At 44.7% G+C, this 15,985-nt stretch overlaps 1 protein-coding gene across 1 annotated transcript in view; it reads right to left on the bottom strand.

Annotated features, from left to right (window-relative positions):
* Positions 1-15,124, bottom strand: part of IL23R (interleukin 23 receptor) — a 45,423-nt gene extending 30,299 nt beyond the window's left edge. The window contains exons 1-4 of the mRNA XM_042851347.2: positions 15,001-15,124; positions 8,727-8,828; positions 5,702-5,998; positions 2,859-2,982 (exon numbers count right to left, since the gene is read on the bottom strand). Coding sequence (XP_042707281.2) covers positions 2,859-2,982; positions 5,702-5,998; positions 8,727-8,784 — 479 coding nt within the window. The 5' untranslated portion in view covers positions 8,785-8,828; positions 15,001-15,124. The remainder of the gene's footprint in view (positions 1-2,858; positions 2,983-5,701; positions 5,999-8,726; positions 8,829-15,000) is intronic.
* Between the last annotated feature and the right edge of the window lie 861 nt (positions 15,125-15,985).

Raw genomic sequence — 15,985 nt, 5'->3', positions numbered from 1 at the left:
TCTGTTATTCTGGACTGCACACCTGACATCAGCCATACGGAACAAATGACTTTAATGGAGCATTTTGTAACAACAACAGAACCTAGTGAAAATGTCCCTGCAATGGTGACTGTCAGAGCATTTTCTAGAATTCATTGACATTGATGATACTACGAGAGCTGGTTTGACAAACGTGCTTCTTAAAAAGCTGGAAGATACAGGAATTGCGATAGCTGACATGAGAGGTCAGGGCTACAATAATGGTGCCAACATGAGAGGAAAGAACAGAGGAGTGCAGACACAGATCCAAGAGTTAAACCCTCGAGCTTTTTTTGTCCCATTGAACTTGGTGGTCAGTGATGCAGCATCAGCTTCTAGTGAGGCTGCTGAATTTTTTAATGTAATTCAAAGCATCTATGTATTTTTCTCTGCATCAACTCATCGATGGCAAATTTTGAAGCAACATCTGGGAACATCCTCTCTGACATTGAAACCGCTGAGTGCCACATGATGGGAAAGTCGAGTGGAGGTGATAAAGCCTATCAAACACCAAATTGGGAAGATAGATGATGCCAGAGTTGCCATTATGGAGGATAATGCTATGACAGGAACTGTTCGTGGGAGAACAGTGGCAGAGGGAAATGGAATCACCAGAAACATACATAACTTCAAATTTCTGTGTGGCTGAGTGTTGTGGCATGACATACTGTTTGAAATAAATGTTGTAAGCAAGAAACTCCAAGGTGTTGACCTTGCTATATCTGGAGCAATGGAACAACAGGACAAAGCAAAGTCATACCTACAGTCTTACTGGTCAGATGAGGGATTTCAAAACGTTCTGAAGAGAGCACAGAAGTTGGCAGAGGAACTTCACGCTGTAGCTATTTTCCCACACATTCAAGAATACAAGAGTCACTGAAGAAGAAGATATTTTGATTATGAGGCACAGGATAATCCCATAAGAGACCCCAAACAACAATTCAAAGTTGAATTCTTTAACCAGGTGCTAGATTGTGCAATACAGCCAGTTGAAGAATGTTTCATGCAGTTCAAGGAACACAGCAGTATATTAGGGATGTTGTATGATATTCCAAAACTCCTCACTATACCTGAAGAAGACCTACAACAGTAATGACATGCGCGATATTGATGCAAGTGATTTAGGTGATAAACTGAAAGCCCTTTCAAGATACATTTCAGCAGTATCAACTAGGGCAGCACTCGTTTTTTTGCTCCGCCGGCAGATCCCCCTGCTCTGGTGTCCCGACATTTTGTTCCTCTCATCTGGTCACCCTAGGATCAACTCCAAAGGCTGTTCTGAAATATATGTGCACAAATAAGATGAGCACCCTCTTTCCAAATGCTTTTGTTGCTCTGCGCATACTTCTAACATTTCCTGTAACAGTTGCCAGTGGAGAACGCAGCTTCTCCAAGCTGAAGTTAATAAACACATCTACGCTCCACAATGACACAGGAGAGTCTGGTCGGCCTTGAAACCATCTCAATAGAGCATGAGCTGGCCCAGACTGTGGTCCTTCAGGAAGCAGTTCAAATCTTTGCAACCAAGAAGGCACGGAAAGCACCACTTTGATTATTCAAACAGATAAAAATGCCAGTGTTTACTATGCAGACAAAAAAAGTTACATTTGCTGTTCAGGCATTTGAAAGTTAAGTGTTACTTAAAATTTTTGAACAAGGCATTTTAAGTTGTTAGTTCTCCTTTATTGGGGTAGGTAACAGAGCAGTACCATGAGAGGAGTAGAACAGGAAGAAGGCAGGATTGAGACCTTTCAAAGTTTGGGCCCAATCGAGGGGGCATGGGGGCGCAGGTGCTTGGGGTGGCCAATGGAAAGGAGTGGCACGTCCAGCTCTTTGGCGGCAATTCGGCGGCGGGTCCTTCAGTCCCTCTTGGAGGGAAGGACCTGCCGCCGAAGTGCCGCCGAAGAATGAAGCAGCGGTGGTAGAAGTGTTGATCGTGGCATTTCCCCCCCCCCCCCCCGGCCGCTTGGAGTGGCAAAAATGCTGGAGCCGGCCCTGTGGGGGCGTCATTTGATCTCCCTGCCTTAGGTGCCAGAATGTTGTGGGCCAGCCCTGTAAATAGCACTGATTAGACAAATAATTACAACACTGTGTGGAAACCTAGGTCTTAAAAGATTTAAATCCTAAATACCACCTCATTTGCGTTAAGTGAGAGCTAGGCATGTACACTTGGGAGTTCACCTGAAGAGATCTGTAAGGCGGTGTTCTAGAAAGTGTAAGTAGGACACTCTGTCTTTCCAGTCATCAAAACTAGAGCATTTGTATAATCGTGCTTGTCTTGTGGCTGCTGTTACTCCGACCACATATGTTTAGACCGCATAGTCATACTGGTACTTCAGGTTACAAGAGCTCCCCAGTCTTAACCATTGCCACCAATTAACCTAGTTTGTTCTGGTGTTTTCTTTCCATACCATTAGCACCTTTACCACAAAGCACACTAGCAAGTGAGAATCAGTGAGAGCATAGAATATCAGGGTTGTAAGGTACCTCAGGAGTTTCATCTAGTCCAACCCCCTGCTCAAAGCAGGACCAATCCCCAGACCGATTTTTGCCCCAGATTCCTAAATAGCCCCCTCAAGGATTGAATTTACAACCCTGAGTTTAGCAGGCCAATGCTCAAACCACGGAGCTATCCCTCCCCTCATTAGTGTGTAAGGCAGTGGTTCCCAAACTGGGGTTCACAAACCACTGAGCTATCCCCTCCCTCCCCGCCCCGATCCTCTTGGTCTTATTCCTTTCAAATGCTCAGAGCCACATTCTAAGCCATGCAGAGAGCCTCTACTTCAATTGTTCTTGGTTTTCAACTAAACACAGCAAGAAGCTGTCCTGGCAGGACTTACCTCTTCAGGTAGAGAATGTAATTAGTACTTATGTAGGTGTACTTCCCTGCATCCCAAGCACAAGTCAGGTGGTCTGAATGTTCATAAATGACACAAGTTAAATTGGTTGGACTGTCTGGTGGATCTACAAAGAGAGATTATATGCAAATGTATGTCAGTTCAGTAGTTAATGGGCAGTTCATCCAATGACTGAACATTTAGACATTTGAAACTAATGTCCTGTAGAACCTAAACATAGGGGTCTATATCTTTGAACAGAAGTTACGAAGACGTGCTGCATTTTACCCATAATTTTTTTATACCAGAATCAGATGATTGTGTTATTCTGTGGCTTTCCATAGTGGGTTTTAGCTGAGATTTTAAAGTACTCCACTAGTATTCATTAAATTAATCTTCCACTGGGCTGGGATGCTGGAACTCATTGTCCCAAGGATGGAGCTTGCAGGCTGCAGATTCCTGGCACCTCCGCAATTCACTCTGCCAGAAACACACTTAAAACGTGAACCTGACCACATTAGAAAATCTTACTAGACACCTCCCAAGCTAATGACGAACTGTCCAACTGAACTATGAAATCCAGGGCCTTAGCTGACAGTCCAGAGATCCTTCACTCAGTCTTAAAGCTACAGGCACCAGGGAAATGTAGTGTGTTTGCTCCTCTAATTTAGAATGTTAATGAGCCAATTTAAGCCATGTCAGTGTGTGGCCAGATACCACGTGGATGGGCATCTTGGCATTTATTTGTTACAAAGATTTATCACCTCTGTGGGGTAGATCAGTATTATTTTACAGATGGGTACAGTGAGAAAGGTAGGCATGAAGGGGCGGGGGACAGCCTGTCAAATGCTCATAGGCGGTGGCCAAGGATCTAAAAGCAAAGACTGCCCAAACTCTATTAATCCCAGGCCAGATGTGTGACTTCCAGCACACTCAAGCACACTGGTGGTAAATCTGGCTGTACTGCTATCTTACGGCAGCTCTCCTGCCAGCAGAAGTGTTCATGTGGCTGCTGTAGTGAGGGGCTCCGGAGTGGGGGGAGGGATTTAATGTTACACAGAACAGTGTTAACTTTTGCAGCCATGTCTGCATAAAATGCACAGATTTGGAAAGGAAACCATCTGATTCCCAACTCCTTCCACACTCTGGCTGCCCCATCTTTCTCCTCTCAACTCCACATGTCAGGGTATCCATGATAATGATTACGTAGAAGGAAGTAAACCATGGCACATCAGTTTGCCTCTCTGTGCCTCAGTTTTCCTATACATAAAATGGGGATAATGGTAGTGACCACCTAGTAAAGTAAAGCGCTTTGAAATCTACCCCTGAAGATTGCTGTATAAGCATTAGGTGGTGTTATAGCCTGTAATGATGCACAAAGTCACTTCTGTTACTTGACTCAGGGAGTTCAATAGCTCCTTGCCATTTTGGCAAACACATGACAGTGATAGGAGAAGGATAGTTTCAGTGTCACATCCAGATACAGTAACTCCTGGCTTAACGTTGTAGTTACGTTCCTGAAAAATGGGACTTTAAGCGAATCCAATTTCCCCATAAGAATTAATGTAAATGGGGGGGGGGGTTAGATTCCAAGGAAGTTTTTTTTCACCAGACAAAAACTATATATTATATAGATATACACACAGCATACGTTTTAAACAAACAATTTAATACTGTTCACAGCTATGATGATTGTGAAGCTTGGTTGAGGTGGTGAAGTTAGAGGGTGGAAGAGGGAGGGATATTTCCCAGGGAATGCCTTGCTGCTAAATGATGAACTAGTACTCGGCTGAGCCCTCAAGGGTTAACACAATGTAGCCTCTCACACAAGGCAGCATGAACACAAGGGAGGGGAGAAGCATAGCAGACAGAGACAGACACACACCTTGTGTGTGCGAGAGAGATGCACACTGCCCCTTTAAGTAAACTGACCCACTCTTAAATACATTGTCTTTTTAAGTGGATCAGGAAGTTGAGACAGCAGCTGCTGCCCCAAGCACTCTGTCTCTCTCCGTCTGTGTCCCCCTCCCTACTCTATATGGAGAAGGGATAAGCGGGGTGCAGGAGCAGCGGGGAGGGGGACACCCTGACAGCCCCCCTTTCTCCCTGCACAACAAGCAGGAGTCTCTGGGAGCAGCTCCAAGGCGCAGGGCAGGAGCAGCACATGGCAGTTGGGGGAGGGACAGCTGAACTGCCGGCAATTGGTAGCTTGCTGGGCGGCTGTAGCACAGGGAACTTAGGGGAGTGGGGAGCTGATGGGGGGCTGCCTGTCCACCCTGGTTCCAAGTCCCCACCAGCTAGCTGCAACGGGCTGCTCTTCCTGCAAGCAGCCGACAAAGCAGGCAGCTGCCAAACGACTTAGAAGGGAGCATCGCACAACTTTAAACGAGCATGTTCCCTAATTGCTCAGCAACAAAACAACATGAACAGGGACAACCTTAAGTGAGGAGTTACTGTACCTGTACACAGCCACATGACAGAACATGCACTGAAGTTGCTATTAATGATGCATATCAGCTGACTCCAGTTACAACATAACTTGCTGGTTAACTACAATCTAGGTTTAATTACTAATAAGACCCCAAACCTTTTATTGTTAAATAAATAAAATAAAAATGGAAGTTTCACTTTTCAACTGGAAAAAATACCAGCACTGCTTTTGTGTGATTTTTTTTTTTGGGTGCGGCATCTAAAAATATTAAAAGATTTAATACTGTAAATCCGAAAATAGTATTTTTGGGGCTGCAGGCTAACACTGTCTAGGAAGGAATAACAGTTTATACCATCTTAAATGGGATGAAGTAGAATTAGTGGAAAAACCATCATTCATACAGCAAATTACTTACGTCCTGCAAAAAATTGTGTTCCACATACTATCATATCTGCAGCTTTGCTGGGACACTTGGCATAACATAGGACAATGGAATATGGTTTTCTGAAATCATGAAGCTGAAGTTGCACTGTAGTTTTGTTTATTGTTGTTAATAATTTGTCTTCTATATGAGTATTATTTAGCATCATGTATAACTTTGCCATTTGACAGTTTACCGTAGAGTGGCAATTTATAGAAATGTTCAAACCCATCTGAATGACTGGAGCTGGCTCTATCCACACGTATCCAGAGCAGTGAACGTTTGAGACTCCTGTGAAAGCATAAATTGATTAAAATAAGGCTCTGATTGCTTATTTAAATAGAAGAAGCTAATGTTTCAGTTATGCAGCATATTTGGCTGCACTTCTTTTTGACTAGTCAAATGATTCTAGTGGATGCTGCTTAAAACCAGACCTTAATGAACGACGTCAGACCTAAATCCAACAATTGTCCCTGGTTTCTGCAGTGCTCTGCATCCGGGAACTTCTATACCAGAGATCTCAAACATGCGGCCCGCGGAGCTCTTCCCTGCGGCCCGCCAAGCCCCCCCCCCCCGAGTTATTTTATGTGGCAGCTAAACTCCCTGCTCGCTGCTACCCAATGTTTGGGGCCGGGTCTCTCCCCCGGCCCTGCCTGCCACCCCCACGAATCTCCCCCGAGTGTCCCCCGGGCTCACTTGCTGCCCCTTCACTGCCCCGGAGCCTGCAGCTCATGCTGACTCCACTCCGCTCTGCCGGCTTCCGGCATCACCTGCTGCCGCAGGGTCCTAGTGCCCCCTCCACTATGGCCAGGGCAGGCTGCCCTTCCTCTGCCCTAGTCCTGAGCCTCTCCAATGCCCCAAACCCCTCATCCACAGCCCTCACCTCTGCAGAGCAGGGGTGGAGTGGTGGTGCAGCCCAGTGCAGTGGGGGGGCTTTAACAGAAGTAAATCTAACTAAGTGCGTGTTTTGTCCTTTGAGTGAGGTGCATTACTGTTGGTGGCGCTTAGCACTTTCCAGGAGGGAGGGGGAAGGAGCAGGGAGCCACACGCTCAGGGAAGAAGGTGGAGGCAGGGGCGGGGCCTCATGGAAGGGGTGGAGTGGGGGCGGGGCCAGGGGCAGCAAGGGGGGGTGTCAGTGATGCGGCCCTCGGGCAAATGCACTAGTCCTCATGTGGCCCTTGTGGTCATTTGAGTTTGAGACCCCTGTTCTATACCCACTTCAGGTATAGTTTAAACAATGGAGACATCTACTGATTTTAGTTATGAACCTCCATTGTAAAGCACTTTGAGATCTACTGATGAAAAGCATTATATAGGAGTTAGGTGTTGCTTTTGTTAAAATGAATAAGGCAATCAGTATAATATCCCTTGTATTATTTATTTTGATACTAAATGTAATCTGTTTTACCCTGCACTTGCAGTTTCAGTTTGCCACGGATTTTTGCACTGAGACTGTGTGAGAAATACATATTTAAGAACATAAGACCATAAGAATGGCCATACTGGGGCAGACCAAAGGTCCATCTAGTCCAGTATCCTGTTTTCCGACAGTGGCCAATGCCAGGTGCCTCAGAGGGAACGAACAGAACAGGTAATCATCAAGTGAACCATCCCCTGTTGCCCATTCCCAGCTTCTGGCAAACAGAGGTTAGGGATACCGTCCCTGCCCATCCTGGCTAATAGCCATTGATGGACCTATCCTCCATTAATTTATCTAGTTCTTTTTTTGACCCCTGTTATAGTCTTGGCCTTCACAACATCCTCTGGCAAAGAGTTCCATAGGTTGACTGTGCGTTCTGTGAAGAAATACTTCCTTTTGTTTGTTTCTATCAAAAGGATCAGCAGTGAAATAGTTTATGATGAAAATTTACAATCTTATGACAATTTGTCATTAGCACCTGATTGGGATTAATGGGTGGTATTTCAGGCTGGGTATTACTCGGCATTCATGTTTAGTGGGATGTGTACTAGATTGCCATCACACTATCGGAGCAGAAATGGAATAGGGGGGAAGGTCTGAAATCATGTCACCATTGAAGTCCATTGAAGTCCATGGGAGTTTTGCCACTGAAGTCAGTGCAGCCAGGATTTTACATGTGGGTGCATGTACACACGCAAAGCTATTGATAGCTAATGAGAGCTTAGAGTTAAGATCACAGTGTCATGCTAAGGGGAAGATTTCGGTGGCCGTGGAATCCTGGAGTACAGAAGCCCTGCCTTCCATACCTTCTAAAACAAAGATACTGAATGGAGTAAGGGCAGTACTGGTACTGAGTATGTGGTCTATCATACATCCTGTACTACACTGACTGGTTCATTGTGGGCATGAAGCCAAGGTTCCATCTGTGTGGGAGGGGGGGAACATAGTGACTCAATACACACTGTTCTCCCTTCTGCACAGCTCTCGCTGGTACAGGTCATGTGCAGAGATTAAGGGGTGCCTCATCCCCAATGCCCCACATTCTCCTGTGAGGGCACATTGAACCTGGCCCTATGAAATGTCAGCGGTATGCAGTAATAACTCTGATAGGAATCACCTGACTTCACAAATTTCAGATTGTGCTTTAGTAATGACTAGAGGGAGATAACCTTTTATAAACGGATCTGAGCTAAAGCAAATGTAAGTGGATTAAGGCAGCTCCACATTAGAAGCACAAGGGCCCCATATGATCAGATTACAGCTCTGCACCAGAGATGACAAATTTAGCTTCTGAGCGATATCAGACGTTATCTGTTCTTCCTGGAAAGGTGTGGCTGCATTGAAATCTCTGATTTCTAAGATATGCAATAAAACGAGGCAAATCTGTATGTCTGTAGGTGTCAAACAGCTAATAGAAGCCCCCAAAATAGTTTCTGTTCATCTTATTTCCACTACATTCACTTTATGCGTGGCTGTTTATCAGCTCTGTGTTCCATTATGTTAGCTGAAATGGATTGATTTCTCTAAGATACAAAACTATACTAACAATAGTTCCTGAATTCAGCACTAAGAAGTGGTGAGATGGAAGACAGACTATACCTCTGTAAATCCAGCTGAAGAGTATATGGAGTGCCACTGCCACTTTAAATCTAACCATGGCCTGATTGATTCGTGGCCGATGTCAGTGGGAAAGCATGGCCTCTGAAAAAATGAAATTAATATTAGACCTTTCTCACAATAAACAATGCAATGTTGAGACCAGGTTCTAAGACAAAACAAAACTAATAACATGATAGGCCAGTATCAGAACCTCAAATACACAAATGTCATTAGTCCTGCTAGTTCCTGGATCTGTACACACTGCTATAGCTCTGGTCCTACCTCACTGTACCAGACGTACAGAAGGGCCTCAGGCTAGTTTCCACATCCACAGCAGCAAAAATTGAACGTGGGCCACAGTAGGATGAATCTTTAGATGCTGCTAAATACAGTGAACCAAACTCATGACTGGTGCAATTCCATTGAAGTTAATAGAGGTGTGAATTTGGCGAGGCGTTGTTTAGAGCTGGGCAGAGGAGGCAATATTCAGAGATCTGAGTTCCAGGACTAGGGTTTGCTAGAGAGGAAAGTATACAGAAGCTATAATGTGGAATCTTAGATCTTTAACGGTGAGTACCTAAAGTAGATATGGCCTGATTTTCAGAAGTGAGGACCACCCACAGCTCCTGTTTTGATCTGGCTCCTTTCTGTCAGTTAGAGAAAAGGAAAATGACTTGCTGTAAGGTGGAGCCCTTGGTTAATTTGCCTACTGGTTATGACTTTCTTTCTCATTTTTCTATTTCTTTTCTTTATTCTGCTTTGTTTTGAAGATAGACTTTGACTTCTTAAGAAAGATGTCACATCTACCGCAAATTCACTTGAGTACTTTCTACTTAGTACTTTCCTATGACACTTTCTGGCACGTTCTGATGGTGAAGGGGATTTTTACTCCCAGTAATCTTCAGACACCCACATTCCCTTTGGTAGGGAGACAGTGATTTTTACCCCTCCTACTCCTGACCTATTGTGCAGGTGCCATCAGACTCTAGAAGATTTAGATTAAGCCTCTGAAGTGCCTAGTAATTTTGGGTGTCTCTTGGAACCCAACTTGAAACACCTTTAAAGTGGCCAAAGGGTGGGTACTCGGCACTTTCTCCAAATCAGGCCCCTTTAAAGTAGTCTCAAAGCTGAGCACCCAAATTCACTAGTCACTTTTGAAAATCTTGACCTTAAGCCCCACTGCAACCTGATTGCTCTAGATCAGTTTTCCCCAGACTGTGGGCATGCCTCCCTAGCGGGGCACAGAGGAACGTTCAGGGGGGTTGCGATGGGAACTGGACCAGCCCCTATGGGGAGTGGGAAGGGAGTGCCCCCTCAGCTCCAACCTGCCCCCAGTCTCTTCTCCAGCGCTCCAGCCCCACCCCCAATCAAGGTCCCGGTGTCGGGTCCTGGCCCCGGCCTTGGACCCTGGCTGCAGCTCCCACTTCTGGCTCTGGCCCCGCTCCTGGCTGCGGCTCTGCTCCTGGCTCCGCTCACAGCCGCAGGACCAGCCCTGGCCTCAGCTCCCAATCCTGGATCTGGCTCCCGGTGTGTGTGTGTGCGCGCGCGTGCGCGGACAGATTTCATTACGGATAAGGGGAGCATGACATAAAAAGTTTGGGGACCACTGCTCTAGATACTTCTCTGCCAGCATTTGCAGGGACTTGGAATTTTGAGGCTTGTAAAGATCTAGAGGTTTGATGTCCAGTCCCATAGAGGAAGAAATAGACTGGGCCTGGAAATATATCAGTGTTCTGAAGAGAGAGGCAATTCACTATATACCCACGTTCTTCTCATGAATTCATGACATGCATGGATTTTGGATTTTGGATAAACTTATTTTCTTGGTAAAGTCATCCAGAGACATCACTTCCTTGTAGGCCACTGGTATTCACCACTTTAAGAGCTTGAATCTGAACTTGCTTAGAAACAAAAGGAATAGATGCAAAAATGTGCTACATCCCTCTGTGCCCTAAGGGCATCAGAGCTTACACCAGGTACTGCTATCTGGCATGGGAGCGGATCTGGCTCTGAGCTGGGTGTGTTATTCCAGGGTTACTGTATTCGGTGAACTCAGCACCATCCAGGTGATGTGAAATTTCAGAATGGCAGGAGGCCAGGCTCCATCCTCATTAAGCCCTTCTCTCTCTATCCACAGCTACTCCTCTCCCAGTGCTATTTCCTATCTCCTCTTTTTGGAGTCTAATCGGAAGGCTGATCAATGGCCTGCAAGCCCTCCCGTCACAGTCATTCCAGGTCTTCAAGGACAAGGTTACTGCCCCTTTACTGTGCATCTAAAAGGCATGCTGAGTAGAGGCCTCCTTATCCCCCCTTTTCAGGGGGTTGTCTGATAAGACAGCTGTCTCCCAATCCTGGGAAGGTCTTTTAAGGACGGGGGGTGTTTGGAAGACTCTCTTCCCTTTATCAGGCAGCAGTGTGGCAGGAAACTTCTGCATTCATGGCTCCTGGCTGTAGAGTGACGCTGGGAGTCGTCAGCAGCAGTAGTACATTGCTTCCTACCCCATTTGGATGATGGAAATGGGTGGCTTCCAGCTCCCTGGAAGACTTTTTGTAGGATGGCAAGAAACAGAGCTACCTCCTCCCTCCCGTCCCCTCATGCCAAGCACTGACGGGGCTAACTGCTGTTACTGTGAAGGTTCCCAGCAGGGAGGGAAGGGGACAGTCCCCCAAAGTCAAGACAAGAAGGAAGGGGGAATGGAGCTCTTCCATGGATGATTTCAGACATATGGGGAATACAGCAGCCTGTTAGGCGGTGGCAGCTGTGTCCCGGGAATGGATTGAAGTGTGAGGGTTGACATACCCCCAAAGCTTTTTGCAATCTTGGGTTGAATTTTGGGGGTTGTTGTAATCATTTTTACACAGCCCTAGTTTTAATATGTGTGCTTATATAACCCCCACACCTCCTGGGTGGGGTGTTCTGTCCCATCCAGTGATAGTGAGACCACTTAGAGAGAGAACTGAAATGAATCTGCTCTACAGCCTTAGCGAACAGTCAGTTGGCTTTTAGCTCATGCGGTAAAGGCTCATGCACTAAGCTCCGGAAGTCCCCGGTTTGATCCCGTGACAACCGGCATCTGTTGGTGTTACATTTTCATGAAGCACGTTCAATCTTAAACCCACAGATGAATCTGGGTTCACATTCATGCATTTATTTGACTGCCGTGTGCACTGTTGTGTCTGTCTAAATCAACACAGGCTTGCAAGTCATTTCTTGTCTAGACCACTAATATCTCTTCTATAGTTCTGGTGTGGATCCATTCAACTGCACTGATAGGAACCAGTCCATAATTGTGTACCACTATGGACTACCATTTAAAAACTAACTATTTTAAAAAAACATAAAATGTTAGCTAAATTACAATAATTCTAAAATTAACTAATGGGTAAAGGGAGAGGATTAAAGGGTCAAAAAGACCAATGGATGGAGAATGGTTCTGAGACCGCACCACTTAATGGCAGTCGGAAAAGGACCTAAGGAGATTTAGTCTTGCATCAAACATCTGGAAGCATGCAATGGAATAAAAATGGCCACAAATATCACAACATTCCAGCTAGTAGCAAGCTCATGGAATCAAGGTGCATCTTCCCACAAGATCAGATCTGCAGAGGAAATATACTTGGAAAGCGCCAGTTACAGATGAATTAGAAGCAGTGCTACAGACTTCAATGGGACTACTCACATGCATAAGATTATGCAAGGAGTAGTCAATTATTTTTTGTCAAGGTCCAAATTATTTTTTGGTCAAGGTACAGTCAAGGTCCAGACTCCAAAGAAACATTTTTCACACCACAATAATAAGTAAATAAAAAGATTTCACAGTCTGTTCAATAGCATCTGGCAATCCAGATTTGGCCAACGGTCCACCTATTGACTACTTCATCCAATGGGAGCTGTAACTGTTTTCCTAGGTCTCTTCCATCTCTAATGCTATTAGGTTGGTTTTACTTTCCCCTAACTTGTGCAGGATTAATCACTCTGGTATTTTTCTCTAGGGTGTCATCCAGTCTAGTTTTAAAAGTCCCAAGCAATAGGTTTTCCACTTTTCCCCTTGGGAGACTAGTTTATCACTCTCAGGAAGTCTTCTCTAATACCCACTCTCAATTTTCCCTTGCTGAACTCGATCCCTTTACACCTAGTTTTAATCCCTCCATACCAGCCTGTCCCTGGCCATTTTATCTTTTATGAACCCGCAGCCCTCCAGAGAATGCCAGAAATCTACATGATGTTTCTCAGTGCTGGACTTTTACATTGAGATGAGACCCAAGTTAGATGTAACATGGGTAAAATCAGAGAATTCTCGATTGATAATGCCTCTGAAGGGGCTAGACTATGAAATATCTGGAGCTGGTGAAACTTGGCACAGCCATGCTTATTTTTGATAGGTATACAAGAATGACTGATGTGCAGGGCTGAAACCTCTTCTTGGGATACAGGTCTGTCTCATCTTACGCAGGGGTTCCGTTCCGCGGTTAGCGCGTAAAGCGAAAACTGTGGATAGCCAAAACCCCATTGAGTTTAATGGTGGGCGAAATCGCCCGCACTACAGGTATAGTACTAAAACTGTTGTTTTTCTCTTTTTTTGTTTTTGTTTTTTGTTTTTGCCGACCGCGTAAAGTTGAAATCGCGCATGTTAAATGCGCGTAAGATGCGACAGACCTGTACCACATCCATTTTGCACATACTCATTAGCTACCCAAGCACAACTTTGAGGCGCATGAAAGTATGCTGCTGCAGCTGGCTCTCTGAGGGGAGCCAGCGGTGTTTCTATTTTGTTAGTCTATGCATTTGTGGATCTCAGTTCGAAACTGAGCTCTAGGAGATACAGGATTGGCACTAACTGAAGGTCAATGATAGCTCTACCCTTCTGTTTAAACTGGTACTTAAGGCTATAGAAAAATGATCAAAAGTAGATATTGCCAAATAATTTTTTTTAAATAATCCCAATGATCTGAAAAAAAAATATTTCCATTGGAAATGGTAATTCTTCAACTGCTGTACTTAGTGATCTAGAATACATTTCAAAAGGCTTTAGACTAATATTACATATCTAGAATGTCTAATGCATAACAAGTATCCTGGTTTTTCTCCTTGTATTGCCTTTGCCCCAGTGTCCTAAGACTTTCCTCTGTATTGGAGATGGCAAAAATACTTGGTAATCCCCTTCATCAACTTTCATACTCTCTCTCCTTATCTGATCTGGTACAAGAATTTTAACACCCTACCAACATCCTGCTACACTCTTGCAAGTTAAACGAAACAAATAAAAAACACACATGCTTTGAAAAAGTTCTTCTTTAAGAAGAACTTTCTAGCCTCCAGCTATAACATTTAGATCAGGATTTCAAACACCACCTGATTTGGGAGTTATTCAAATTTACGTTTTTATTCCAATTCATAGGGGCCACCTGCAAACTTTGGAATCAGATGCAGGCTTGGAATTTGAACATCCCGATAATTTAGAAGTATCTGGTGCTGGCGATTCGATCCCATCTCTACTAAGAACTCTGACTACTAAAAACCTCTTAGGTCCAGATTTGTAAAGGTATTAGGTGTTGTGGCGCTCAGCATCGCAACACCTAACTGACTTAGGCACCTAAGTCTCATTTTCAAAAGTGATTTAGGTACAAATCAATTGGATTTTGGCTCCTAAGTGTCTGAATCCCTTTTGAAAATGAGACTTGGGCTCCTAAATCAGTTAGTTGCTGCATTGCTGAGTGCTCCAATACCTTAGTACACTAACACTGCATTTTAACTTACAGCAGGGGTTCTCAACCTTTTTCTTTCTGAGGCCCCCCCCAACATACTATAAAAATTCCATGGCCCACCTGTGCCACAATAACTGTTTTCTGCATAGAAAAGCCAGGGCTGGCATTAGGGGGTAGCAAGCAGGGCAGTTGCCTGGGGCCCCATTCCACAGGGCCCCCCGTGAAATTAAGTAGCTCAGGCTTCTGCTTCAGCCCCGGGTGGTGGGGCTCAAGGCTCTGGGCTTCAGCCCTGCATGGCAGGGCTTAGGCTTTCTGTCCTGCTTGGCGGACCCCCTGAAACCTGCTCGCGGCCCCCTAGGGGACCCCGGACCTCTGGTTGAGAACCACTGATTTACAACACATAATCTGGACAAAGTAGTTGTACCATCTCTGCAACACATGCTGTGCCGTATGTTTACAGAAAGTATGAAGAAGAAAACAGTAAAATACCTAAGCCTGCTGCTAACAGCTTCAGATATTTAAAAAAAAAAATCTTATCAAAGTTTTGAGGAGTTTGATTATTTTTTACCTTGCCATCTATCAGGCCATTGTTCCATTTCTGTAGTCAGCTCCTTGTTTTCTCTACTCACTGCTACTTCACAGCATGTTTAAGAGGCTGGGACTAATTCAGAGTTCACTGCTATAACAGAAACTATCAGCAAAACCCTGACCTACATTACTGATCACTCAAGAATAGCTTATTTTTTCCAGTTTGATAAGTATCTTTGACTTTGAGTCATTCTGTGGGAAAACCCAGCAGCCCTTAAAGAAACAGCCTCATTTTTTCTCTCATGGCTTTTTGGGAAAGTTTATTTTTAAATTATAATTATTCAATGTTTTTAAAAAACAAACCACCTTTCTCAATTTCCTAATGTTTGTCAGTTATATATAAAAGAAATCGGATATATTTCATACTTACTGTTAGATAGCAGTGAGTTAGGCTTAATTCAGCTGTTAAGAAAAATATCTTTCTGATAATGCACACATCAACCTATTACAAAAATCTTTCCCCCTCTGAAATGCTCCAGCTTTCAGCTGCATCAAATTTAGTTACATTCTATCTCTGCCCCCCTTTCCAGGCAATTTATGTGTGAAATGAACAGAAATGTTCCTAATATTTACCTTACAGCATTCCACCAGTCACATCCCTCCATCCCAAACTGCTGCCTTTCTCACTTATCTCCTAAATTGCATTTATTACAGAATTTCCCCCTCTGGTTGAATGTTTTAAGAAGCAGATTCCAGGGATGTCTAATATTATATCCCAATGCTGTGGTTAAGAGTTGCTTCTTACCACAAGTTTAAAATATGGGCACCTAATGTGGGCACCAAACAGGAGCAGCTCTAGGCACCAGCTAAACAAGCTGGTGCCTAGGGGTGGCAAAATGTATGGGGCGGCAAAATGCCGAGCTACCGGCTCCTGCCTGGGGGGTAAGTGGCCACTGCCCGCAGGAGAGCGGCACGAACATGCCGAAGAGCGGCCCGTCCTGTGAAGCCGGGGCAGGACCGTGCTA

Source organism: Chrysemys picta, chromosome 8 (assembly GCF_011386835.1).
Source record: "Chrysemys picta bellii isolate R12L10 chromosome 8, ASM1138683v2, whole genome shotgun sequence".
Lineage (NCBI taxonomy): Eukaryota > Metazoa > Chordata > Testudines > Emydidae > Chrysemys > Chrysemys picta.
Note: the sequence above shows the minus strand (reverse complement) of the source record. Positions and strands in the feature narration are given on the sequence as shown.